Source organism: Manacus vitellinus, unplaced genomic scaffold (genome assembly GCF_001715985.3).
Source record: "Manacus vitellinus isolate BGI_N305 unplaced genomic scaffold, ASM171598v3 scaffold_23_pilon, whole genome shotgun sequence".
NCBI lineage: Eukaryota > Metazoa > Chordata > Aves > Passeriformes > Pipridae > Manacus > Manacus vitellinus.
Genome location: NW_021939718.1, coordinates 6,370,255 through 6,396,867, shown reverse-complemented (window position 1 = coordinate 6,396,867; position 26,613 = coordinate 6,370,255). Strand labels below are relative to the sequence as shown.

General features: G+C 37.8%; 1 protein-coding gene across 4 annotated transcripts in view; it reads left to right on the top strand.

Annotated features, from left to right (window-relative positions):
* Window positions 1-26,613, top strand: part of MCC (MCC regulator of WNT signaling pathway) — a 189,837-nt gene that overhangs the window by 26,006 nt on the left and 137,218 nt on the right. For 2 of the 4 annotated variants that reach the window (XM_018072900.2, XM_018072901.2), the window contains exon 3: window positions 8,123-8,334. In XM_018072900.2, coding sequence (XP_017928389.1) covers window positions 8,123-8,334 — 212 coding nt within the window. Of the gene's footprint in view, window positions 1-8,122; window positions 8,335-23,732; window positions 24,349-26,613 lie in introns of those variants that run through there. The other 2 variants (XM_008921437.3, XM_018072902.2) reach the window with 1 other exon arrangement.

The following is a 26,613-nucleotide window of genomic DNA, read 5'->3' as shown; positions in this document are numbered from 1 at the left end:
CTCCCTTCCTCTACTACTGTCTTACAGAACTGAGACTGTGCTGAGTCTGCACGAACATGTGAAAGTCTTTACCATTCTTCATGTCCTGCAGCTGGGAATAGCACAGCTTCCCTTTTTGTTGTATAGGAAACAAACTCTTTTTGCTTTGCAGAAGTTTCCTGATCACCTCCTTCCACGTATGTGCGTGTTTTTTTCTCTTTTCTCTTTTTTTGATCTAGTGTGTCTAGTCAAGGTTGAGCATTGCGTTGCATTATCATTCTCAGCAGGAGCACTAACAGAGTCTGTCATCTCTGTGCCTTCCGTAGAAATTACAGGAATTTAGTCTATTCGACACTTTGACACCACTACCAAATGTCCTTGAAATTACCAAATAGCTTAAAACATTGGGAGGGAAGGGGGAAGACAGACAGTCCAGTGGGCAGAGCATGCCTACAGGGAAAATGCAGGAAGCTGCCCTTGATAGCTGCTGCTACCAAGAGTCAATAGAATTGTTAGCCCAGATTTTGGCTTTAGACCACACAGCTCTATGGAGCGCTGCAGCTCAGGCTTGTTTCTGTTCGTGCTTCTTAGTCAGCTCCAGTGGTGAAAGACACAGAGCTATGGTTTGTGTTTGCTATATGGTGCGGAGCTGGATTACAGCATCAGTTCCTCAGTTAAGTCTCAGCTTATGATTTCTACATGAATTCTGATAAAGTTGAGAAACCAAAAGGCTGTAGCTGGGATTTCATAGAGGATATGCTTTGTTCGGCTCGAGATGAGCACTGTCATACATCCTAGGCTTTAGCTTTTGTACAACAAATGTTGTCTCTCAGTGCATTTTTGCTTAGCCTCTGCTGACTCTTGGGGATGTACTCTTCACCTGCCTGCTTCTAATATCACCAGTGTAGCTCTGACATACTATGGTTCATGAAACATCAGCAAAATGACAGTGACAGTCAACAGACTCAGAATGTTTTGTTTGTTTGCTTTGGTACATGTGTATTGAAGTCAGATCCAAACTGAGATTGTCTTAAGTGGATGATAACTGGGGAGGAAGCTGATTGTTCGCTTGCAAATTGCCAAAAAAAAGCCAACTTTTTTTCAAAAGTACAGTGTACTGTTTGTGCTTGAAAGGTATGTTAGAAAGTCATCTAGATTCTGTTTGACTTCAGGTTTTATGTGCTCTTTTTCCTGTTACCATATACACCCCTTTTTACTAGAGATTGTTAATTTTCAGGGGAAAAGGAAGGATGGTTTTTTTCCCTTACTATAAACTTCAAATGAAATATTAGATTGAGTTCCAGACTACAATGAAGTCATCAACCAGCAGTGTTCTGGCAAAATTTAGTTTGGTGCTGAAACAGCACTGGGTTCTAGGAGACCTTGGTTTCTAGACTGTTGAGAAGTCATTCTGAATAGAGGAAATGATTGTTATGTCTCAGCAATAACATTAAATCATTTCAGATTCAAAGACAGGTGTATAAAGGTGTCATGGATGGTGTGCTTTTATTTTGTTTTGTGTGTCATTATTTCCTATATGGCTAATGCCAGTTTGCTGGCAAGTACTGAAACCATGATATGCACAGGAAACACATGCATTTCTACAGTAGTTGAAATAAATTTGAAGAACGTCTATTAATTAAAATTCTCCAAACATTTGTTATTATATACTATTTGGACTACTGTTTTTACAAACTCAGCTTCTTCCTCTACAAAGCTGGGTTGCATAACTGGGAAATCATAACAAAAGAAACTTTAATTAGATATATCACTGAATGTTTTACTTTCTTAAGACTTTATGAGTCAATGCTATAAACTCCGACTGATTGTCTATTTCATGGTTTTGTTCTTGGCAAGCTTATTCTTTTCTCTGTCCTAATTTTCCTGTACGCATTAAATTTATTTTTCTCAAGATTTTACATAGTTTTTATACTTGGTAAAAATCTGCTTTGAAAAATATATTATGGAGTGTAAAAAATTAAAACCCAAAAACCTAAAAACCACCGATATGTTAGCATTACTCTGGTAAGTAAAAGTGCTGGTTATGCTTCAGTCTGTTCTAATTTCTCTAAAGGTATGTTTAAGTACTTCTCAAATTTATGCTATAATTATACCCCATAGTGTCAGGCAGCACAATATTCCAGAATTCCTGAATCCTGAATGTACCAATGTTGAGAATACCTCAGTGAACCTGAAAGCCAGTTGAGCTTCTGTGATGATTTCAATGAACATACGAGTAGAAAATAGAAATGTTACAACTTGCAGTTCAGGGGCAGAGGGGAGATGAAGTGTGAGTTGACAGAATTCTTTTAGAGCAGAAATGATTGATGTGGTTCAGTCTTCCTCTTAGATCTAATTTTATAAAACAGATTTCTCCTATGAGTAAGTTGCCTTAGTCAGGGTGAGGTATAGCTATGGTTTACTTCTCTTGGAGCTTGTTATCGTCACTTCCAAACCTAACAAGAAAGGACTGAAATAACATAGCCTAACATTGTATCTTCTATGCAGTGTTCATCAAGCCAGATAAGGGTATGGTGGGAGGAAGAATACCTAGATACTGATCCCATAGAGATTCCTCATTTCACATTAGTGCTTCTCCCATAGCAATTATTTCCTTCTAGGTCACTGGACAAGTGTTGCAAAAAGTTCTGATGAAAACTTTCTCTAGGACTGAATACTGAGTTGAAATCCATTTTAAAAATATGCATCTGCAAACTCTTTTTTCCCGTCCAAATAAAGAAAAGCTGATTTATTCTGAATTCTCCTAGAAATTGTAATGGATGTTTAACAGACAGCTTTCTGTATTTAATAAACATTCTCACCCACAGGTACGTGTGAGGATCAGTTATTGTTACATCATCATCACTCTGTTGCTGTGCCATCATTCATATTGTTTTATTACCTGATGCAAAATAATAAACAGGCTTTAAAGCATGATTGCTGTTAAATGAGTTACTCTAGCTGTCAGGCTGCCAGCTAATAGCCATGTACAGTGAAGCCGGAGCCTTTGGTCTGATTTCTCTATGGGAGTGTTTTGGAGAAAACAATGAAAATAGTTGACATAAGCTCCAAATGTGATAATTTTCCCTTCTATAGTCAGGTTGGCTTAGTATAAAAGCAGATCCCTCTGTGGAGCATAACTTCTTTCCAGCTGTTTTGATTTATTGTACTTCGTAGGTTGCTTGAGCAACCACAGCTCTCTTCAACTTCTGCCTTTTCTTTAAAGTGCATTTGGTATTTTTAATGTTTGCAGCAGCTTACAGGACTTGAATTGTCCAAATATCCAAGGATTTAGTCTCAATTCTTGTTTGCTTCCTGCCCCACCCCCATTTTTTTATAGATAGACCTACTGTTTGAGGCCTTACTCAGCTGACTAGCAAGTGCAAAATGGCCATTCTTTGTTCATTTTGTCCATTATCCCCTTCATTCAGTGCATTTATCTCCAAAACCATTATTACTGAAGTTAGTAGGAAGCTTTAGTTAGTAGTTAGTGCTTTTCACAAACCTCCCTGTTACCTTCCTTGAATAATAGAGTAAGCATTCAAAATTCCAACTCTTTTTGATAGGTTGTCACAATTTAGCTGTTGAATGAAAAATTAGCAAAGGAATGCTGAGAAACAGCCATTCTTCTGGTGAGATAATGCAAATAAGCTCAAGTAACTAAATGTCATGGATACCTTATGGAGAACAGAGATCAGACTGGATCTCTGCTAGGACTCTCCTCATTGAGTGGGATAAAGCTCTGTGACCTAGCTGGTTGTGCCCTAATGTTGTCAGGTGTCTTCATGTTTGCCATTCACAAGTCAGACTCATTTAAGTCTGCTCATTTGCTGCAGGGCTAATTTTACAGTACCTCACTTTTCCCGATATCCCAGACCTTTCAGCAGCTAGTACATCTTCAACACCCTACCATCCTGGTGGTTTATCTTTTCTATTCTGTGAGCAGTGAAGAAATCACGTAATGCTTGGTACATCAGCATAGCCTGGTAAAGTTAACCTTTATCAAACAAAAGAAAAACCTGGCAGTGCGTGTAGTCTTGTATTTATGGTAGGCATATTTTTCTCTGTTGCAGAGTACAAGGCTTCTAGGCAGAAGGTTAACTGTTGGTAGACAAGATGAAATGCCATTTTCTTTCAGATCAGTATCATAGCGTGACACCAGTACTAGAACACAGACCTCTGCTGTTCCTGAGAGCTTTGCAGGTGGTAAAGGAAGATTAAGCTAGGAAGAAGTCTCTGTGCAGGTGGGCAAGGTACACTGTTCATAGTGACATTTGTCAAGGGAATTTATTGCAGTTGCTTTGGTACAGTTCACAAACTGAAATTTTATTTGTGATTATAGAATCTTTTATATGGCATCAAACTAAACTGTCATTTGTTTTTCTTAAATGTGCTATGATATGTCAAAATTTAAATAATTTCGAGTAAATAAGTAAGAGCTCAAGCTAACTATATGAACAGGTTGCCCAGAGAAGTTGTGCATGTTCCATCCCTGGAAGTATTTAAGGCCATCTGGATGGGGCTTTGAGCAACCTGGTCTAGTGGAAGGTGTCTCTGCCTACTGTCTTTGAAGTCCCTTCCAACCCAAACCATTCTATGGTTCTATAACAGGAAAACCTGCAGAAGGAAAAATTCTTTGAGTAAATGTTTCAGACAAGATTTAGATTGTCCTACTGTGATTGATTTGATTGCAACTAGTGGACCCACATATACTTAAATGCTGTACTGATCTACTCTACAAAAGGATAGAAATAAAAGTTCCTGTTAGGTACTGAATACTTGCTATAACATGAATTTCACCCATTATCAGTTACAATCAAGATAGTCAAGTGCTGGTAATACTAGGAAGTCACTAAAGGACTAGTTTTATAGAAGCTTGTGTAGAATCAGAAGCCTTTATACTGCACATTTACAGAAGTCCAGTGTATCCATTCAGTCCAGAAGGGATTGATTTAACTTTCTTAATTTGGAATTGAAATGTTACTTACATAGTTTGAAAACAATTATATAGTCTTATATTACTTGGCTGAAACAAGGGAAATTTTTTTGTTTCTTTCTTTCTTTTTAATAGTGATAGTAATAATTTTGTTTCACTTAATACAGAAATTTTAAGTTTCATACTATTCACAGAAGTGCAGATGAACAGAGAAAAATGTGTAGTTCTGTAAAGTCTAATCTTGAACACAGATTTATTAGCTTTAGGTTCCTAGTTATCAGCTATCAGCTGTGTGCTATTATATCCACTTATGGCTTATTTCTGTTTACTATTGTAAAGGCAAGAATTGTATGCTAATCACAGCAAGATACAAGAGTTGTTTGTTCATTCCTGACTGAATTTTCAGTTACAAGTGAAATCTCAGTTCTGACAATTCCAGAGTTTCCCTGCAAAGCTGAGACTTGAAAGGTGTGTGATCCAGGACAGCATCTTAGCAGCCAGAGTTTTGGAATTTGTTGGGAACACAGTGGGCAAATTTAGGGATTATGCTTAAGCCCAAAATAAAGTACTGGAAATGCCTTCCTTTGTAAAAGTCACCTCTCCTTCCTTTTTTAGTATGTATGTTTTAAATTAGGGGTAAAGAGATGAACTTTTAAGAAAACTTGGGTTAAAGATGGTCACAATACAGTAATAAAAACCCAGTCTTTCCTGATCCACTGTGACTGACAGGTGACTTCTGTGCCAGCTGAGTGTTTTAAGTGCTTCTAATCTGATGGCAGATGGCACAATCTATGAGAGCCACTTGGGTCTTCAACGAAGTGGTTGTTAATTGTGTAAATGTGAAAGCTCTTTTGCAGAACAGTTTTTTCAGTAATAGATATGTGGTGCATGTACTCTGTTGAAATATGTGCCATGTTTAGCTCTGTGAATAGAGAGATATCTATATGATATAACCACCTCTCTTAATTCTGAGGCTATGCTTGCCCAGACAGAATTGTTTCCCATGTTCTTGTCAAGCCTGAAAGTGATGGAACTGATCCTCTGCCTCCTGTGGATGCCTGAGACGTTTCTGTTGCTTCAGCTCTGTGGGCTGCTGAGCTTTTTGCTCTGCTGTAGCCACCCGAGGGCAGACATACCTAAGGTTGTGCACAGTCATAGTACACTTCTCACTGTGTAAAATACTGCTGGTACCAACATCTCAGCTCAAGTCTGCTTGGAGATTCTGCAGCATGTAGCTAGATGCAGTACAGTGGTGCATGCTCTTGGTGTAAAAGTAATTTAATTAATCTTTAATTGCTACTGGTACTTGTGGTAAGGAATCATGGTAATTATGTTAGTATAAAATGTAATTATTTTTTGTTGTGTGTTATTTTCTAATTACATGTTTCAGGACTAGTGTATTTGCCTTACAGTAAGGCAGGGAAACCGAAGTTGGTTTTTCATGCATAACAGCTTTACAGGGTGTTAGGGTGTTGACCTGAAGCAGTAGATCAGTTGCTGCCTTGCTTCCCTTCTAGCTAGTTTTCTGTTTGCATTTTTGCATCTTCAACTTCCTTGGTGAGGAGGAGACGCTCTCCTAATAGTTCATTATATAGTTTATTGTTTCTCCCTGTAATGTAGTGAATAAATAATAACCACTGATTAGTAAGCACTTAGGATGCTGGGTAATATTTGAGAGAGAAAACTAGCTCCTAAAAGGGAAAAGCTTTCAAAATAATAGGATGGCATTACAGATAACTGCTCATGGTTTGATGATTGCATGTTTGATTTAGAGTTTTGATCTAGTCTGTAGCTCTGGATTCTGTTCTGACTTTTCTATTAACTTAGAGTGTATGCTTGAACAAGTCACTTATTTGTTTTTAATCTTCATTATGTTATATATGAAAATTTACAGTACTGCCCAGCGTTATTAAATAGCCTACTGTGGAATATTTTGCCATAGGAAGTGGTTGAATCTAAAACGTAACAAGATTTTAAAAGGACTGTTTTATGGGAATCAGAAGCACCCAGGGATGAAATAATAATTGACAAAATAAGAAAATTTCCTTCTATTTGTTTTATGGTTTAAACCCATCCATGGCTGTAGGGAATTGGAAGGATTATACGTGCAGAAACAGCAACCCTACAGCTTCATGATACAGAAAGTTTCTTGTAGCATTCATTGTCTGTCATTAGCTACATGATCATATTATGGCATCAATTTATAATCAAACACCTTGTGATTGATGTGTCTGAAACTTGAATTGAAACAAGCAATCCTGAGTTAATAAGAAAGGCAATGCTAACATAAAAAGTGATGAACTATACAGCTAAAAGATTCACTTAGTGTGTTGGTATTCGGTGAACAAAACCAGGCAAATTATGTTTTTCCTCTTTTGCTCTTTGATCAGTGCTGCTTTTCAATCTGACATAGTAACATACTCATTCAATGGTCCTTCGCTGTTGTAAATTACACTGATTTTGCACTGTACTAAATAACATAGGCAAATGCTTTTACTTTTCCTTCTGGATCTTGTAATTTAGTACATCATCTGTGTATTGGAAATCTTAATTTCTTTTTTTTTCTGACATTGTCGGCATGTGCAAGATAGGCAATAATGGTGGTGGACCTGTTTGCTTTTTTAATTTCTGAAATAACAAGTAGGGTTATTCATGTGTTAACAGTGTATCTTCTCAGCAAAAAAAGGGCATCAAACTAGAGGAATGTGTCCAGAGGAGAGACACTAAGATGGTGAGAGATCTCAAGGGCATGTCTTAGAAGGAGCAGCTAAGGTCACTGGGTTTGTTCAGCTTGGAGAAGAGAAGGCTGAGTGTGACGCCTTAACAGTGTACAGCTTCCTCAGAGAGGGCAGTGACTGGGGAGGTGCTCATCTCATCTCTCTGGTGACAAGTGGCAGGACACGAGAAAAGGGAACGAACCTGTGTCAGGGGAAGTTCAGATTCGATGTTAGGGAAAAGTTCCTCACTGAGGTGGTGGTCAGTCATTGGAACAGACTCCCTAGGGAAGTGGTCACGGCACCAAGCCTGGGAGAATTCAAGGAGCATCTGGATGATGATCTTAGTCATGTGGTTTAGTTTTAGGTAGTCCTCTGAGGAGCAGGGAGTTGATGATCCTTACAGGTCCCTTCCTACTTGAGATATTCTGTGATTCTGTGTGTTCTTTATGCACAGTCCATACTAGAATGTTTTTCCATTTCTGCGTTTTAGGTGCCTTATCAGGAGCCAGAGAAAGCTGGGAATATGATTCAGGAGCAAGAGACCTTCAGAGTCCGGACCTCCATAGTCATTTTACACTACAAAAGGTGTTGGAGTATGGTGGAAGCAATGTGACTCAACAGGCTGCTCTGCAAAGACTTCTAGCTCAGGCCTCAAATTTTAGCAACTCTGTTGGAGGAAGCTACTTAGAACTTGCCAACACTGTAAGTGCATTTGCCCTTTGCTTTTAAGTTTTGTAGAATTGTTTTTTCCAAAGAAGCATATTAATCCCAGCCTTAGAGCATTTGAGCCCTCATGGAAACAGTACTGCACTGTTGTTCCCTTTTATTTACCAGAAAACTAGTGTGATTTTAGCACTTAGTAGGTGCACAATATTTCCAAAGCTTGTATAACTGAGTTGCATCAAAAAAGGTAGGAATTTGTGAGGGGCCAAACTGAAGTTCCTAATTTATACAATTTTAACAGAAGAAGATTTGTGTCTAAAAACTTCCTACCAATTAATTTTAAGTATAGTGTCAGATTGTTCAGAGGTGTTGTGCAGCAAAATTCATCCCAGGTTATTTCATTACTGCCCACTAAATCGTTTGGTAATTGTTTTAAACCTTTGGTGTGCTAGCAATGTGCTTTTTTATTTCTACAGGCAAGTGCTATTCTTCATTTTAAAAAGCACATAACTGTTTCTGCTGTTTTTGGCTTGGACAGGGTGAATTTTCTTCATGGTGGCTAGTATGGGGCTATGTTTTGGATGACACTGTTGAAGGAGTAAGGCATTATTTTTTGCTTTCCCATCAGTGTATTGGTATCAAGTTTGTGTTTTAATTTTAGCCCAGGCTTCTTATAAAATGCCACCCATTTTGTTGCATGTTTTCAACTTATGTTGCATGGGAGTTTAAGTGGAGAAATGAAAGATACTAAAATGAAAGTGAAAAATTTCTAATTTTAAAAATGACTCTTCATTGGCATGCTTCACGTTGATGAAATAGACTCCTAGTTCATGGTATCATAGGATAATTCAAGCTGTAAGAGAACCTCAGGAGGTCATTTAGTCCAACATCCTGGATGGAAATGATTGCTGACAACAGAGGAAAATCAATGTCTTTAAGCCACATTATTTGAAAAGAAAATGATGGAAAATATCCTGAAAATATTTCAAAAAGCATTCTTAGTTTTATTTAAGTTCCTGAACATGAACTAATATAGGACCTTAAGTTTCCATACACAGAGTAAAAATATACAGACATTAAAAATTAACCAAGGGAGAAAAGAATTTAAGAAAATTGACAGTGTGTTAAAAGTTCTCATCAGCAAGGCAAGAAACATCATCTGCTAATAGGTGGATGATGATGGTTCAGAAATGATGATATAAGACCCAGGTGTGCAGAATTACTCAAGAATGCACAGCGTGATGGCTACTACGTTGCTGTGACATGTAGGAATCTTAAAAATAAAAATGATGAAGGCTCATAAGAAATAAAGATCCCCAGGTTTTTTGGCTTTCTTTTTGTTCCCATCTCTAAATTCCTTCTATGCTTACTATCATGAAAGATGCCTGATATTTGTTTTAACCAGCATTTGTTATACTTCTACTTTAAAGTATTCCTTCTATGCTTTTTGAAACCATAGTAGAATCAGCAGTCTCTGATTTATATGTAGATGAATACAATAACATCTTCATTTGACTCCTGCTGAGCATTGATGTCATGGGTCATATGTAAATTTTTGCTTGGGTTTTATTAAAATGGAGAGAGAAAGGAACAGGAGAAAATGGAGAGAATTATTTACTTTGAGTTTCAGTATTTACATTTATTCATCTTTCCACAATTTTTAATACTATGGGGCATGCTTACTGCAGTCTAAATTTAGACTCTTTAATGAGATAAACACAACCTTCAAATAGCTGAGATTTTAATATAGGTACTTCCTTCTCTGTCTCTTTCTAAGGTTGTTTTACCAACCTGCATTTGCCATAATAAGAAGCAAAGCTACTCCCTTGCATTCATTCTCAGAAATGACAGATCTCATCTTTCCCATTTTTATAGGCTGAATTCAGTTAATTAATCAAGTGTGAGTTCTTGTTACTTAATGTCCTGCATTTCTTTCTGGCCACCTTCTTTTAACCTTCTTTGGATTTTAAACTGTGCAGTCAAGCTAAAGACATTGTTGTGGTGATTATGTACTTCTACAGCATAGATTATATTCCTCAGTCAAGACAGTGGGTCTCCATCTGCCCTTAATAGGTTTTCCATTTGCAAAAGCTAAATGAACATCAGTCCACTGTCACTTTGCCTAGCTTTTATATAAGGATTTTTTTAAATGCTTTTTTTTTTTAAATGCGTTTTTTAAATCCTGTCAACATAGAGCTTTACAGAGTTTTATCACAACATAATACTCCTCATAATACATAATATTCCTCATCAATTTTTTTTAAAGTGCTGTTTTAAATTTAGCCATTTATACTCATTGCTTGTATTTTTATCTGTCCATCTCGCATCATCTTTATATGTTTTGGTTTATTAATACATGTTCAGATTCAGCTTTTGGTTTACTAGAATAATTTATTCTGTAGTCTCTATAGAACACATTCCTCTTTATAGCTCTTCCTCTTGGTACCAGTATTTATGAAAAAAGTATTAAGCTTTAATATGACGTGTCACCACTTACTGATGATGTACCTATTTGTGCCAATAGGAATCTGTGTGTGTGTGTGTGTCTTGGGAAATTGTAAATAATTAAAATCTTCTTCATGAACAGAAAAGAATTCAAGTATTTCAAAGGATTTCTTTGTACATGTGGATGTTTGGATTGTTGCTTTTTGTATGTACTTGAATCTTCAAAGTTGGACAAGGATCACGAATGTGGAGAGTCATACAACTGTAGTGAAACAGCTGATCTGTGCCAAGTCAGATCTGTTCACTTCCCAGATAACCACGGGATCTTGGTTTGTACCCTACAGTGCCATAAGGAGGGATAGTATTCTTTTCTAGGAGTTGAAATACTGCTGTTCTCTGAAAACATTGCACAGTCACTGTCTCAACATGGCAAGCATATTTCACATTAGAATTCCAGTGAAGTTTAATAAGCGGAAGCAATAAGATTTAGATAGGTTTAATTCCCTTTTCTTATTCTCATTGCATGTGGTTAAAATAGACTTGATTTTTTTTTTAGTGGAAGGTGTACATATAAATGGTAATGCATACATCTGTGCTTAATGTTGGTTTCTGTTGCCTAAATTCAGTGTTGTTTTAAGATGAGTTTATTTGTTGTCACAAGTAGCTACATTTACATAAACAGAACCCATTGGGTCTGTTTCATTTGCCATGTTTATATTATCTCAGACCTCTGTTCTTTTAGCTGGAAATATCTCTGGTTTACTGAGAAAGTCTCTGCACCAAGAATTTACATTTTAAAATGTGACCCCATGTTGATACCCGGGGTTTTTTAGCTATCTAGTCCCTGGTCTGAAGGGATCCAGGATCCTTTAATCTCTGATTTTTCCTTCCAAAGAACCTCTCTTTGACTGCACCGTCATTGCCAGAGCTTTTTTAGTTGGAAACATTTAGAAAGATTTGATGAGAATATAGTTGACTTGCATAGTGGAAGGGTACAGCTGTATTTTTGAGAACTGAGTGGTAGAATTTCATTATGACCACAGCTTAAAAGGTTGTGTTGTTGTTTCTGCCTCAAAGCAGCCACAGATGTGGTTGTTCTTAGTCAGAGAGAAGGGCTTATTTACAGAGTTGCCTGCATTACTTCCTGGTGCATCTCGTTGGTCTGACCAGCAACAAAGTGGGCATAATCCTGGTTTATCCCGTGCAGGGCTGTCAATGCAAGATGGATGTGTCTAGGTTAGAGGGCATTGGTGCAGATTGCTCCACCTGCCAAATCTGCACTTCTCCTCTCAAGAGGAACTGGTTTTGGAATGTCTCCATCAAGAACAACTTCCTCATGGGGGGAAGAGAGGGGACAGACTCTTCTCTGTGGTGACCAGTGACAGGACTTGAGGAATGGCCTGAAGTTGTGTCAGGGGAGGTTTAGGTTGGATGGTGGACAGAGGTTCTTTCCTCAGAGTGTAGTTGGACACTGGAACAGATTCCCCAGAGAAGTGGTCAGGGCACCAAGCCTGAGAGAGTTAAAGAAGCATTTGGATGATAACTCAGGCACGTGGTCTGACTCTTGGGGATGGTCCTGTGCAGGGCCATGAGCTGGACTTGATGATCCTTGTGGGTCCCTTCTAACTTGGCATATTCTGTGATTCTGAGAAAAAAATAGAAAGCTAATACAAAAATATTCTTAATACATTTTCTTGAAACTGCTCTGGTATATGCTCTTCTTCAGCTATTCCTGTCTGATTTGCGCATGTTTGTACCTCATCTAGAGGTCCTAAAGACTTCACTGGGCTTGAGAATAGACTGTTTGTTCATGCATCTGTGTGAAAGGATGTGCTTTACATAGAGCAGAATTAAGGCAACTAAACCAGATTTAGTTCTGACTATGGACTCTCTGTGCCAAATGCAAATATCACCTCTGTTGAGTACACAACCCGAAAGTTTGTAAAATACTAAGTTGAACTGGAAATATGCGTTACAAGTCAACATGTAGTTGTATTAGCATTAGATTCTCAACGTTATTGCTTGCAAATGCGAACTTAATGTCTTAATCTCAGGAAGCATCATGTTATCTGAAAATAGATATTCTTACTGCAAAACCTCTTCATAAGTCAGACTCAGTGAATATTTGCATTGCTGATTTTTCCTGCTGAAGAGCATTGAGCTGCAAGTTATGACAGACAGAACCACTGTTTTGAGAAGGCTACTCTTTTTAGTTGGTATAGTTTATAGTGAGCAATAGTTCTAAAAGTCACTATTGCATTTTTCAGGGACAGGTGGCTTTTCCCTTCCCACCTTGATCTGCTCCTTAATCAGACAAACCTAATTTGCTGTGGCCTATTTATATTAATAGCTTTTTTGTACAAAAGAACACACTTACTATTATCATTGTGTTTACATTTATGTCAGACTGAAATGCAGCTGGTTCTGGATAACTGCTTGAAACAGTATTAATAGGCCGTTTCATCCTGAGTCACAATAAGCATTTGTGTGCTCTGAGGTGCATGTAAATGTAAATTTAGTGATTTACATGTAAATTCCATACCTCTGTCATGTTATTGAGCATATAATAATTTCTTGTAGTGCCTTAATAAAATGTAGTTAGTACTTTAGCAGGAGAGTATCTCAGAGGTGCTTGGTATGTGGTGTATATTCACACATGACATTCTGTGATCAAATTCAAAGTGCTGAGTTTAATCTCTTTATCCAAATAATGTGTCAATTATTCTGCTACTTCCCACCTTACCTTCTAGCTTGACTGTTAGACAGCTAGCTAGTGTTCTTTGCTGTGTGACTAGTAGAGCATGTGCCTATGTAACCAAAACCCTTTCCTTACAAAGTCTCAAATGATTCAATTATCCACTGATAAAGGATAGCTGGTTGTTCATCTTATGTAGATAAGTTTTTAGTTGGCAAAAGTCACAGTAATATTAGTGTGTGTAGATAGGAAAAATTATACTGCTTAAAAATGCCATACCGCTCACTCTCTCAAAAAGTTGTACACTTCATATGTGTACTGTGATTTTTTTAACCTACATTTTTGGCTCATTTTAACTAACCAAGTAAATGTAGATTTTAAAATCGACAGGAAGGATTGTCTAGTTGCGAAAGAAAGCAAACTACTTTTGCAGGGGATGGGAGAAAAATTCCTAGAGATTTGTGGCAGTCTAGGCATGCTCTTACAGCTATTCTAAATATGAACCATTTTCTCTGTTGCTAATTTATAGGCATCAGATGTAAATTAAATGTGAGTTCTATGGAAATCACACAGGTATTTCTTTTAGGAAATGACCTTTTAAGGAAAAGTATCAAGGAAGTCTGAAGACAGAACTGTATTGTGAAAGGTAATTCCATGATTGTTTTGTAGACTACTTTGGTTTGGTGTCCTTGTTAATTAGAATCTACTGTAAAATTTCTCATTTAATTTCTGAAGCTTTTATGGTTTTAGAACTCACTAATATTAGTATGTCCTTTTCTAGCAAAGTCTGTCCCATTTTCTTCTCCCCCTCTCTCCAAATCTAGACTGTTTTTAAATTATTTGTTCCTTGGTTTAGGAAGCTCTGCTCTTTCAGATGCCCTACCCCTTCTCTTATAGAGAGGGAAATGGGCCCCAATAACAAATATTACAATAAAAATGTAGCCTAATCATGCCTTCAGTTGGAACCCTAGTAGAGAAAAAGGCCTAAAGTTGAAGATTGGAGTGGTGTGGGCAATTGAGCCCACTATAAAAGCTTTGTGCCCAAGATAACCTTGCCTCTTGTGCATGTACTTCCAAACTAGGTATAGTTTCCATTCTACAAGGCTAAAAATAAAATACAAGCATTCCATTAAAGCAAGAACTGATTATTGGAATATAGATTCAGGAGGTTTGGCTTGTCAGAAAGCAGGCAGAAAAGCAATTTTGTCTGACAGGGATTTCTTATGTTTGAGGATGTGGGAAGCTGTTTACTCCTTGTCTTTGATCTCAAGCCAGCATTGTAATGGACCTTGTTTGTCTGAAGCAGGCATCAACTCTAATAGAATTATGCCTTTTGTTTATACAGACCTGGCTCCCATAGCCTTCTAAAACAATGCTCAGTTATTAATTTTTCTCTTAAAATGAACTGTGGATTAGGTCTGCTAGGACTCATCTATTTTATATGAAATATAATTTTTCAGTCTTTCGAATTTACTATATTATGACAGACATAGAGGTGAGCAAATGGCAAATTATTTTTTTTTTTTTAAATTCTGTTACTATTTCCATCTGGAGATGATCACAGCACAGTCTGATGGGTGTCAGCACAGGTCACATTTGTTCAGGCAGCCTGTTAATAGATCTTTTTGACTGAGGCTTTTAACTGGATCTTTTACGTGACATATGACAAGCATATGACAAGTTGAAGTGCATGGAGTGATGGGTTTTGACCTAATTCTGTGTTTGTAATTGGATGATGTGAACTGTCATGTGGCAGTCGGGTACTATAGGAAAGGGGGTCTTAACAAGTGTGTGTAAGGAGGTACTTTGAAGGTCTTACATTCAAAGTTTCAAAACGTCTAATTTAACTTAGTTGCAAGTTGCAACTTCCCTCTTCATTGCTTAGAAACTGCCCTTAGTATCCCATTTTGTTTGTTGTAATTAAGGGAGCTCTGGCTCCAGTGCAGGTGTTCAGATGTTTTTGCAGATATTCAGGTGTTTTTACTTTCCCAAACTTTTTTTTTTTTCCAGTTGTCTGAAATGAAGAATAATTCACCTGGTACATTTAGCCCACACCACTGCACACAGCTGTACAGAATATAGTATTAATATTATTCTCTCACTTGGCATTGGCAATTTGAGTCTGAGGGCCAGGATTAGTAAGTTGAAGCAACATTAACCTCATGGATTCTGGTGTGCCAGAAATATGTAGCTTTTGTCACAGGGTCTTCTTTCTTACCGGCTGTTCTGCCTGTTCTCTTGAGTGCGAATTGCTGACTTGACATAGTTGAAGCTGGCAATGCTGAGCTTCTATGAATCCTCATTTATTAAAAAGACGAGTTATTCCTCCATTCATTATACACACACTACACCCTTATGTTTTGATTTCATGAAATACAGGAATTTTGATAATGAAATAAAAATCTTAGCTACAGTGCAGAGTTGAAAATGGACCCCAAGTGCTTTTGCAGTTCAGTGCTAGGTTAGTTATAATGGATTATGCAACTGTTATCCTGCCAACCAAGTCAGGAAAAGCAGGGTTCCCGTGTCAGTGCCATGGTTAAATTATCAAGGGGCTCCAGTTCTTTGGAATTGTTTCTCTGCTGCTCTCAGGCCTGGCAGAGTTGACCTGAGGCAGCACAGGATGCTGTGACTGTTCAAACACCCCGTTCCTCTTTGTGTTGTGGTGGTTTTTAAAATGACTGTATGGTTGTCAGCAGAGCTCTTTTGAGGAACTGTTTTGGTTCTAATGCAGAGAAAATGGGAGCTGGGTACTTCTGCACATGTCATGTACTTAATGTTTCTGCTTTTTGTGAAAAAGAACTGTTTCCTGCATGATTGCTTCATTTTGGGCTAGAAAACCGCATTGTCATTTCTCAGCTGGGAGACAGTTTATGATAGTAGCTCTGCTGCAGTGTATTGGTAAACTCCACTTTTCATCCTGCTAGGAAGCAAAGCAAACTTTGTGCTTCAGGAAGGACAGTGTCCGTTCTTTGAAGAGTTCATAGTGAAACAAGAACCCCACTGACGTACCCAAGTGAGGTTTGTGCCTCTAAGCTAAATAGTCGTCTGTAATTTCCTACACTGAGTTTTGTATTAGTTTACCTGCTCGAAACTATAATTTTAGGAAAATGACTGGAGAAAAAGGCATTGAATTTTTCTACCCTGTGAATTTTTAAAGAGATTGTAAATGCATATTATTGCTTGAATCTAATTTTTACATAACTATTGATTGTCTGATATGCATTATAGAAAAGGAGGGCAAAGTCTTTGTTTCTGTGGAAACTACATGGGTGCCAGATGTTTTTTTATAATGATGAAGTATCCTGTGCTAGGATTCTGAATTGTGAAGGCAGAACAAACAAGATTCTTTTTTTCTTGGACATGGGTTTGTTTATTTTATTTGGTTTAGTTGCTTGATAGACCATTATCTGAGAGTAAACTGTAGAAATATTGAGCAAGTAATTTCTTAACTTAATGAAGTATGGGACTATCCAGAAGAGGCCTGAAAATAGAGAAGATTTTAGTTCTGTGATTATGTTTCATGAATCTGAAGTAAGAGTAAGTGACTTGAGAAAAATGTTTTGGGTTGTAGAACCAAACAAACCATATAAGAAAGTCAGAGATGATAAATGCTGAAGCAGGGTTGTTCACTGTCCCTCAAAATGTAAAAGGGAACTGACAGGTATGAAAGCTGAAGTATCGGTGAGGCAGAGGTAAAGCAATCTTGAAGATTATGATGAGAAGCTTAAATGTAGGAAGATGTATAGGAAAAATGTCACTGGAGAGATTTAAAAGGTATATGACAAAGCAGTTAGAAGGGGAAAAATGAATTTTATAGACCAGATGCAGGGTTAGAATAGAGAGTTTGGATTTTATGTTTTGCAATCCAAGGAGAGGAAAAAAACCCTACAAATACCAGATCTTTAGAGAAATGAAGAAGAACTAGTATCTACTGAATAGTAAATAGTTAGAGAGTTGGGAAGTGATCTGTAGACTAACTTGCTGATCTTCATAAGCAGCCACCAAACTATGTAGCCAAGAAATATATCAAATTAATGAAATCTAGATTAGGGCTGTAGGAATTCAGTTACAACAATCATAAATTTTTTTGATAGTAAAATAGATCTGGCTGAAAACCAGGGGGTTTGATTTCACAAAATTTTTCAATATATTATTTCAGCTCATGTCATTGTTGAAGTAATTTTAGTTATAATATCTACCAAAATGAAAGCTGCCCAAACCCCATAAATGCTCAGTGAAGTTGATGTTCTTGTTATTTAAATGTTCAGGCCTGCTAAAGTCTTGTAGATCTTCAAGTCTGTCAGATACTTGCCTTCCATTTGCCAGAATTCATCTGACTTAAGATGTTTCAAATGGAACATTTCAGTGGATTGAAACCTTCAAATACTTATATATACATATGTATGTATATATATACATTTGTATAGAAAAGTGTGTGTAACGTATGAATGTGTGTATATGTATATATAAATATATGGGTATACTTTGTGTATAGCATATATACAAATGTCACATGCTCTATATGCACAAATAAGTGTATATATGTATGTATGTATATATATCTCATTTCTGTCTACGTGTATATATATATATACACACATATGTATACATATATACATATATATACATATATATATATATATACACACATATGTATACATATATACATATATATACACACACATATAGACAGAAACAATCCAACAGTTCATCTGTTAAGCATTCAGAGGAGATCTTGTCCACAGATGAGGAAATGGGATCCTTGTGTCACCATGGGAATTCACATGGTCACTGATCCCAGGTTCAGTGCCAGGACACTCCAGGTTAGGGAGTTGTGTGTTCATTGTGCCAGTGGTAATGGAAGTCACAGTGGAGAGAAATCTTACAATTAGGGAAAATAATTATAGACTGACCACACACAGATGTCTTGGTAGAGTTCAAGAGCTGCACTTCAAGAGCTGAATGTTTGCAGAGGCACAGTCATGACTATGCAGTGGGGACAGGAACTGGAAATGAGAGTGTATGAAGGATAAGACACAAAACAACGAGTGTAGGAGTAAGGGAAGAATGTAGATGAGGAAACCTCACTATTAGAGATTGGGAAAAATAGGGGAAATTTAGCAGAGGAGTCCCGGCAAATCTTTCTTGTATAAGTGACAATTTTTGAAGGAGATTCAGTTCACAACTGATAAATATGAGGGAATATAAGTTGGCTACCAAGACTGTAGGGACTGGAATTGAAATGAACGAATTTACCTTGTGGTTAATAAATGGAGGAATGTACGACTGAACTGAGGGAATGCTGGACTGTGAAGGGAAGCTAAGCAGAAGTCTGATGGCATGAATTGTAGTTTACAGAATGGCCTTGCTGATGTTTTTAAGCAAGGAGCAAATAAACAGTGATGATAATTAGGGGGCTGCAACATGAAGAGAGCATAGAAGTGGCTGTTGTCTCCCTTTGTCCTCACAGGCAAGTCTCCAACATGAATAACAGGCACACATTGACGCCCTCATCCTTTTCCTGTCCTCATCTGGTGCTGAGGCTCTGTTGAGTCAGAGGGAATCAAAATGAATGTGATAGGTTTGGATGAAGTGATAGGAAATGAAAGTGTCTGTTTGTCAGGTTGGTGAGTGGCTTCATGGCTTGAAATACTGGAAGATGGAAAGAAGGATCAAATGTGAACTCCCAGGGAGACTGCTTGGGTCAAGGATACAACTTTTTAAGTGGATTAAGTAGTTGAGGAAGGGTGAATAGGTGAGAGTAGCTGATTAAAGTGCTGTTTGGAAATTGTATTATTCTAGACATGTTATCTGTTTCAGACTAATCAAGATGGTTTGATTGAAGGAAAGAAGAAAATTTTGCTTCTATTTTCTTCCAAGAGAGTGCTTAATTTTTCAGTGTAAGATTACTTGCAATTCTTTCAGATAGGTTGGATTTTTTTTCTCTCAACCTAGGTGCATAACCTTCACTAGCATTCATGAGAACAGTTTGTATCATGAACCTGCCATCCCTTTCAGCCTTTCCCTTTTAAATCATAGTGCATTAGTGCTATTGAATAAAGATTTTTCTGGAAACATTATCCAACTACTGTATTGAATTTCTGCTTCCAAGTTTAGCCCTCATGTTAACCTTCTGAGTGCTACTATTTTGTCCATGGAAATTTAGACTTTGGTACTACACCAGTGTATCTTGTGCAAGAATGAGAAGAAAATAAAATTGTACTCAAACTGTTTGTAGTAGATTTGCAGTACTTAAAGATGTAATTTGTTTGTGTATTGGATTGTGCAGGGTGATGTTTTAACTACAGAGATGATATTGAAACAAACAAGCAGAAACTAAATGCTCAGTGGACTTCAATTAGTTGCTTTTCAATTACAGAGCTAATTAACCAGAACCAACCAAGAAGGGCTTATTTCATGCATCCTGGAATTGTGATCAGCTAATCGTGCATGTTGCATGCAGAGTGAAACTGCTGCTCCGAAAATGGCGCACATTATGATGAAGAATATATGACACATACGTATTTAATAGATAATTGCTTTTATGCTGTAGTTTTCACTCTGTGGCTGTTAAATCAAGGAAGGAATATTCATGTGTGCCTAGTGTCACACCTGCTCCAATAACTCTAAGTAAATAGACTGTTGTAATTATTGAGACATATTATGAGGGAGAAACCTTGTAAAATAACTACTAAATAACTGCTAATGTTTTCCATATTCTGTGGCAGTTTCAAAAGTAAGGTGAGGAGGGCGACAGAGTTGTGTCTTGTCCTGAAAGAATCCTTTGACATCAGGTGATAGAGCAAATCTTACTAAATGATTATTCAGATACAATCAAAAAAGTAAAAACCCACGGTGATTCTTGGACACGCGCCAATGTTTCTTTCACTACAGTTTGATAAGAGTAAACAAATGGAATTGAGTGGCCATAAGAGTATTAAATCAACAATCAGCAAACTGGCAACACTAATGGTTGTTGCTGCATAATTCTGAAATTATCTTGGGAAGAATCAGTGCAAATGTGCTTATCTACAAGCAGTATGTGCATCATAAGTGCTTTAGAGGTAAAAAAGGCAGTAATGGATCAGAATGCACTGGGAGGGAGTGGAAGCCCAGGCCAGTATCACTATCTTAACTGAAAGCGTTTGGTGGATGTTGTTCCTGAAAGCCTCTGTGACAGAAAGGTTTGTCCAGCTGCTTGTTACCCCTTTTTTGTGTGTACCATAGGACACACTGAGGCATCCACTGAGACCATGTCATCCTGGACTAGGAAATGTACATCTGTAGGTTAAGAGATTCCTCTTCCCATACCAAGATCAACCCCCTCCCTGCCTATGGAGGCTAAAAGAGAAGGCAGGAAAAAGGCTGAGAGCAAGGAAGCATTGCTGTCCTAGGCAAGGAGCTGAGGCAGGGAGAGAGAGAACGAACTGTACACTGCCAGACAAAACAGAAGGACTGAGTCCAAAAGGCACCTCTCTCACTGGGTCACAGGGTGGTCTGTTCATTTCCTGGCAATGCAAAATTGGCATACTTGAGGTTTTCCTTTGTTTGCTTTGAAATCTGCCCTTGGCACAAGCCAATGGGAAAATATACTTTGGCTTCAACAAAATTCTTAGTACCCTGCTATTGTATTAGGTCACTTACATGTATTTGAAACTGGTGAAACAGCCTGCAGACAGCTGGTCAAGTCTGTCTGGGAATTTAATTTTGTGATGTAACATTTTCATTCAGTTGGACTTGGAGAAATGCTAGATGATAATGACATTTCACAGAAGAACAAGTTCTACATCTTCAGGTGCTCAGACTATGTTCTTGATGCTACTGTTTTAAAAATGTGATATATTAGTACCTATTTTAGAAGAATTATTACATTTAGTCTTAGCTAGCCCTCCTCAGTAGTTTATAAGGATTCTGAAACAGCATTGCCAGTCTTTATCGGTTAGTTAACAGTTGATGCTTTCCAACTGAGAAATATGTAATCCTGTACCACTCAGTGCAAGCATGCAGATTTGAATGGGAGTCAGCTGAGGTTAAAGTAAAATCATTTTTCATCAGAGTTTGGTTTAACCATTTCATTCATTTGCACATGGATTACAATTAATTTTTAAATTTTAAATAAACTTTGTTCTGAAAGTACCTGCATGTATCTTCCATGTTCTTACACACATCTGAAGCTGTGAATTCTGCTGTCGTTTTTCAGTCAGTCTCTCTGTCTCTTTCTACCATGTTACTGTATAGAGTAGAAAAAAGGCAGAAAAAATCCTGTACACCATATGTGTTTACAGTGGATCTAGTTCAGATCCCAAAGTGTCCTGCACAATCTATGCTTGGGATGCATCTGTGGTACCATGTGCTCTGTCTGGTCTGTAGGATGGCTGAAATGTCCTGATCTGCCAGAAACAGACAAAAAATGGCAAGTGAAGAAAACAAGTCATAACTTTTAATTTCTGAATGCCTGTTCACAATTGGCTGGGAAGTATTTGGCAGTATAGGGATATAGTATGGGAAATGCAGTGTATTGAAGCCATAATTAATATGGACTGGACTTTCCTTTAGAAAAGGGAAACCTTAGAACTTCATTCTTAGTAATTCTGAGGCTTATCCTGCAGTTGGTGAACTTGTGATATATGTGACAGAATTGGACAAAGATCAGAGCAGAGCAGATTATAAAGGGGAAAATAAAGTTGATAGGGGTAGTGATGCAAAAAACCAAAAAACTCTCACCCTCGTTTGTGAAGGCATAATTTTGAAAAGATAAAACATTTTAAATTTATTTTATTGGCTGCAGGAATTTTTGAACTGAAGTTGTGGGGGTTTTTCCTCATCTGTGAAAAGTGAACTAAGTGACTATACTGTCACTTGTTTCTGGGCATAAAAACCTGTTAATCACATTCAGTGCTGTGGATATGCTGTTCCATACTTCAGTCTGTAGTCTGGAGGAGTCTGCATCTTCCTGGATTCCTACCCACTGGAGGGGAACAGTACAGTTTGTCCCAGCATCACCACCCATCTACCAGCAGAGAGCAGTGCAGCCCGTTGCTGGGATTTGAGGGGCCATAACTGGAAACATGTTGGAAACAAAGCAGATGAGTAGAGGAGTATACACAGAAGCACTGAACGTAGAGACAGAATTAAATGTGAAGGTGGGACAGGGACTCAACGAGGAAAATAATGAAGAATGGAGGCGATGCAAGGTGGGCATGTAAAGAGCAAGGGAAACCCCAGGATGCAGACTAGCTAAAGCAAACTGGAGACCTGGAGGATGAAAGTAAAACGTCTTGTAAAGAGACTATGGCTTTCCCATTACCCTCCAGAGGAGTGTTGCAGTTCCTGATGCTGGGCATGGAGGAATGACAGGGACCCAGAAAGTGCTACCGCTTTGTACTATCATAGAGCAATATCCGTGTGTTTATCTTGCTTCTTAAGGCACTTTCTGTATTGTCATTGGGATGAATTATTCCTGTGTCTGCATGCTGATACTAATCTGTGATTAATAGAGGAGAAAGAAATAATCACAATATAATTTTCAAAATGCTGCATTTGGAGTGCATTGTTTCTCATGCAGATTTTTTTACCAGGGTGCAAGAACTGTGCCACAGCTTGTGCAGCATTTATTTCTGTTTCTTATATTAGGGGTTTTTTTCTTAACTAATTTGACACTTTAATAATACATTGTATTAATATGATAAGATAAATTTCAGCTGCACAGTAGGGTATTTCCTACTTCTAATTCCAAAAGTACATCATAATCCAGCATCACATAGTATGTGGGGCTGCCCCTGTGTTTTTGGGGATGGAAGAAAGGGGAGAGGATATCATCAGTTCTTGCAATGGTTGCAGCATGTCCACAAATCCAGCTTGTTAAGGATTTTTCTAGATTTGTAGTTGAATATTGAAAGCAAATGCTTTTTTCTCCCCTTCTAGTAGCATCTCCTGAACCTTTTGTAAAATGTCAGTCTGTTATGTAAAATCTGCAGTGTTCTAATGGTGCTTTCAGGCTTACTGTGACCCTTTGAAATCGTTACAACCCCAGTTTTCCTTACTTAATTGCAGACAGGAATAGGGAAATAGGAATCCAATTTATTGTTATCCAGATGGTATTTCCTGTTACTTAGCTCTATAGTTTTCTGTATAGTAATTAGTATGCAGAAAGCTGAAGAGATGCCTGTAGTTCCAAAATGAACTCTCTGTAGCTCTCTCCCTCCCACTTCCACTCTCCTTTTGGTACCGCCCCTTCCATGCACCCTTTAGCCAGCAGCAAGACAGCTGTGTTTGATCATAAACCACTTAAACTCCAGGCTCACTGGCAGGGGAAACTTTAGCGTGAAGTGCAACACTGGTTTCTCTCGGTTAGGGGAGCTTTCTTCTCTTTTCCTTTCTCCCTCTGTGAACACTGAAGACAGTAGCAGCGCTCCCTTCTTTTTAATTTCTCTGTGGACTTGTGTGAAGCTCATCAAATTTTTCTGAGTATGTTCAACGGCATTGGGAGATGCCCTTCAACAGAGTTGTGGAAAAGAGCAGAATAAAACAGACAGCAGAGATGAAGCACGCCTTGGAGATGGACTAAGACAGCCCTGAGGTCCTGGTAAGCAGTTTCTTCTCTGAATTCTCTGAGCACTCCACAGTATTAACAAGTCTCTCACAGCAATGGATTGTCTGTGAAGTCAAAACCAGTTTGCTCTTTTAGAAAATCTTGCATCATTAACTTAAACTCTCAGTGTGGAGTAAAAATGGCTGTCTAGAGCAAAATGTGTCAGATGGAAAAATTTTGGAGGAGAAAGTATTGAACCAGTTGAACAAAGCTTTGAAGCATTGAAATCTGCCGAAATCGTCAAGCCCTGAGAAGTCTAATCATGAATTCTGGAGTTGCTATGAAATATGGAAATGACTCCCCTGCAGAGCTGAGTGAGGTAAGCAGTTTCAGTGCCCTTCTTTACGCTTTAAAAAGAAACACTCCCCTTTTGGGCTTTCGGTCTGCAAGCAATGCAATTAAAAATTAATAGAATGTGTATCTTGCTATAACTTGCTGTGCCAGTCAGGAAATGACCTGAACTTTTTTGCTGCTTTGCTCTGAGTAAGTGGTGAAAGGCAAATGATTGCAATCATGTAGAGACATTTTTCCTGTTACCCTGCAGCAGTGATTGCCTTGCCTCTGAGAGCTGTGTTTATACCCAAAATTCATCTTTGCAATAGGTGAAATATGGAGATCTCAGCTGAGATTAAGCAGATAGTAACTAATTTAAGAGGGAAGTAGAGTGAGTGGAAAATGACAAATATTTTTCGGTGAGGCAACAACATTGGTAGAAGTGGCGTTTGCTGTAATACTGTTTCTTTAGGTTAGATGAATTAGATTACTTTCCTTCCTTGCCTAAAAGAAAACAAATCATGGGAAACTTTCTGCTTTTCCACTGGAAAGCATAGTAAGCTCTTATTTCTCATAGTTGTGGGTATGTTTTTTGTATGAAATGACTCTGTATGTGTTTTTAATAAATTTGAAATTAAAGCCATATCATATGTTATGCAAATGCTTAATAAATATTTTAGAAGTGGCATATTCGATCAGTTACTGAAATGTCTTAGATGTAATCCTTACGGGCTTTACTGAAAATAGCTAATTTAGTTATGCTAGAAATCCCAAGCTTTTGATTAAGGTCATTTTGTAGGAAATTGAATCTCCAGCTGTCTTGTCCCAGTTTAAGTGAAATGCTTCTCCTTCCCTTTTACCCATTTCTTTGATACACCTTTTTCTGTGACATATCCTTAATATATTTGGGTTTTTAGGAATAATAGATTGGATATGATTGGCAGAATGTGAGAGTTAACAGTTTCTGGAGTTAATTGTATAGAGAAAGGAGACACTGAAGTATAGAATGGAAAATAAATCTGTAGGCTAATGAGGGAGACAACAGCGTAGGGGGAAGCACAGTAAATATGTGAGAGCTAAGGAAGTGCAGTACCCTGCCATACAAGAGGATGGTAGGTTTGTGACTAAGTAGTTCTGGAGAAAAAAATTTCATATGTATTTCTTCTTTAAGTAAAAAGAGTTCAATTTCATTATTTCTGTATTACTTTTCAAATTGTTGCTTAGAAATTCTATATTGGTGATACAACAAAATGGGGTTCATAAACTCAGCATAAAAGCCTGGGTGACTTTTGGTTGGAGTTTCTGGCTGTGGTGATATTGATGGCCTGATGATCTCTGATTTCTATCCCCTCAACATTTAGTTTTCAAGACTTTGCTAGATCACACAGATCATGGAGTGTCTCAAAGAACCGACACTTGAGTCAATATTTGGAGCAGGCACTATTTATTGGTAGCATTGCTGCCTTGAAATTACCTATTCATGTTTACTTCACACATCCATCAAGTAGGACTTTTGTTTTAAGAAATACCTTTTTACCTTTTTCTTTCAATGTTTTAACACAGGAAATATTGAAAGAAGTCCGTGACTGTGCTTTTGTTATGTTGTTTGTTTTTTTTCCCAACAAGCTTACTTTAATACTTAGTTTATATTTGTACTGTAGTGCTACAGGTGAGTTAGAAATAGGCTTCTTTCTGAGTGCAGACATACCAGGGAAGATCTTATACTCTGAACTTTCCCCAGGTGCTTATCATCATTCCTTTGCTGCTCACCTTCATCTTTTGCAGTTTGAGCTGCTTGTGTTAGTGAGCCTTAGCCTGAGTCACCCATAAAAGGCTGGGTCAACTTCAGCTAAAACTGTGTTTTTAGTGGAACATGGAGGCCTTACAGAAATGTCTTATTCCACCTCTCAAAGAAGAGAAGATGCACTCTGAGCTGCAGTTGGCTGCTCACCCCAATCATTATCTTCTCAACCAATTCCCTCTAATTTTTACACTTGTTTTTATGCTCCTTTTCCTATGGGTGACTGGTATACTGTTGTGCTTGCTGTAAGTGAAGGTAGAAGTGCCTGAGTAAAGGCTGTACCTGTAGTTGATATATCTGTGGTTTTCACCTCTTCAGCGTGCTCTTCTCCTTTTTCTTCCTTTCTGGCCGTATCTTCTGTATGCCATGTTTATTTTTGATTAATGGAAGACAGTAGCATTTTGTTCTTTTAAATGATGGAAAAAATGTGGAATTGGCTACAATAGGAAATTGATTAAATAAGTACTGTCTTCATGTGTTTTCACTCACACTTCTATCTCTACAGTCAGC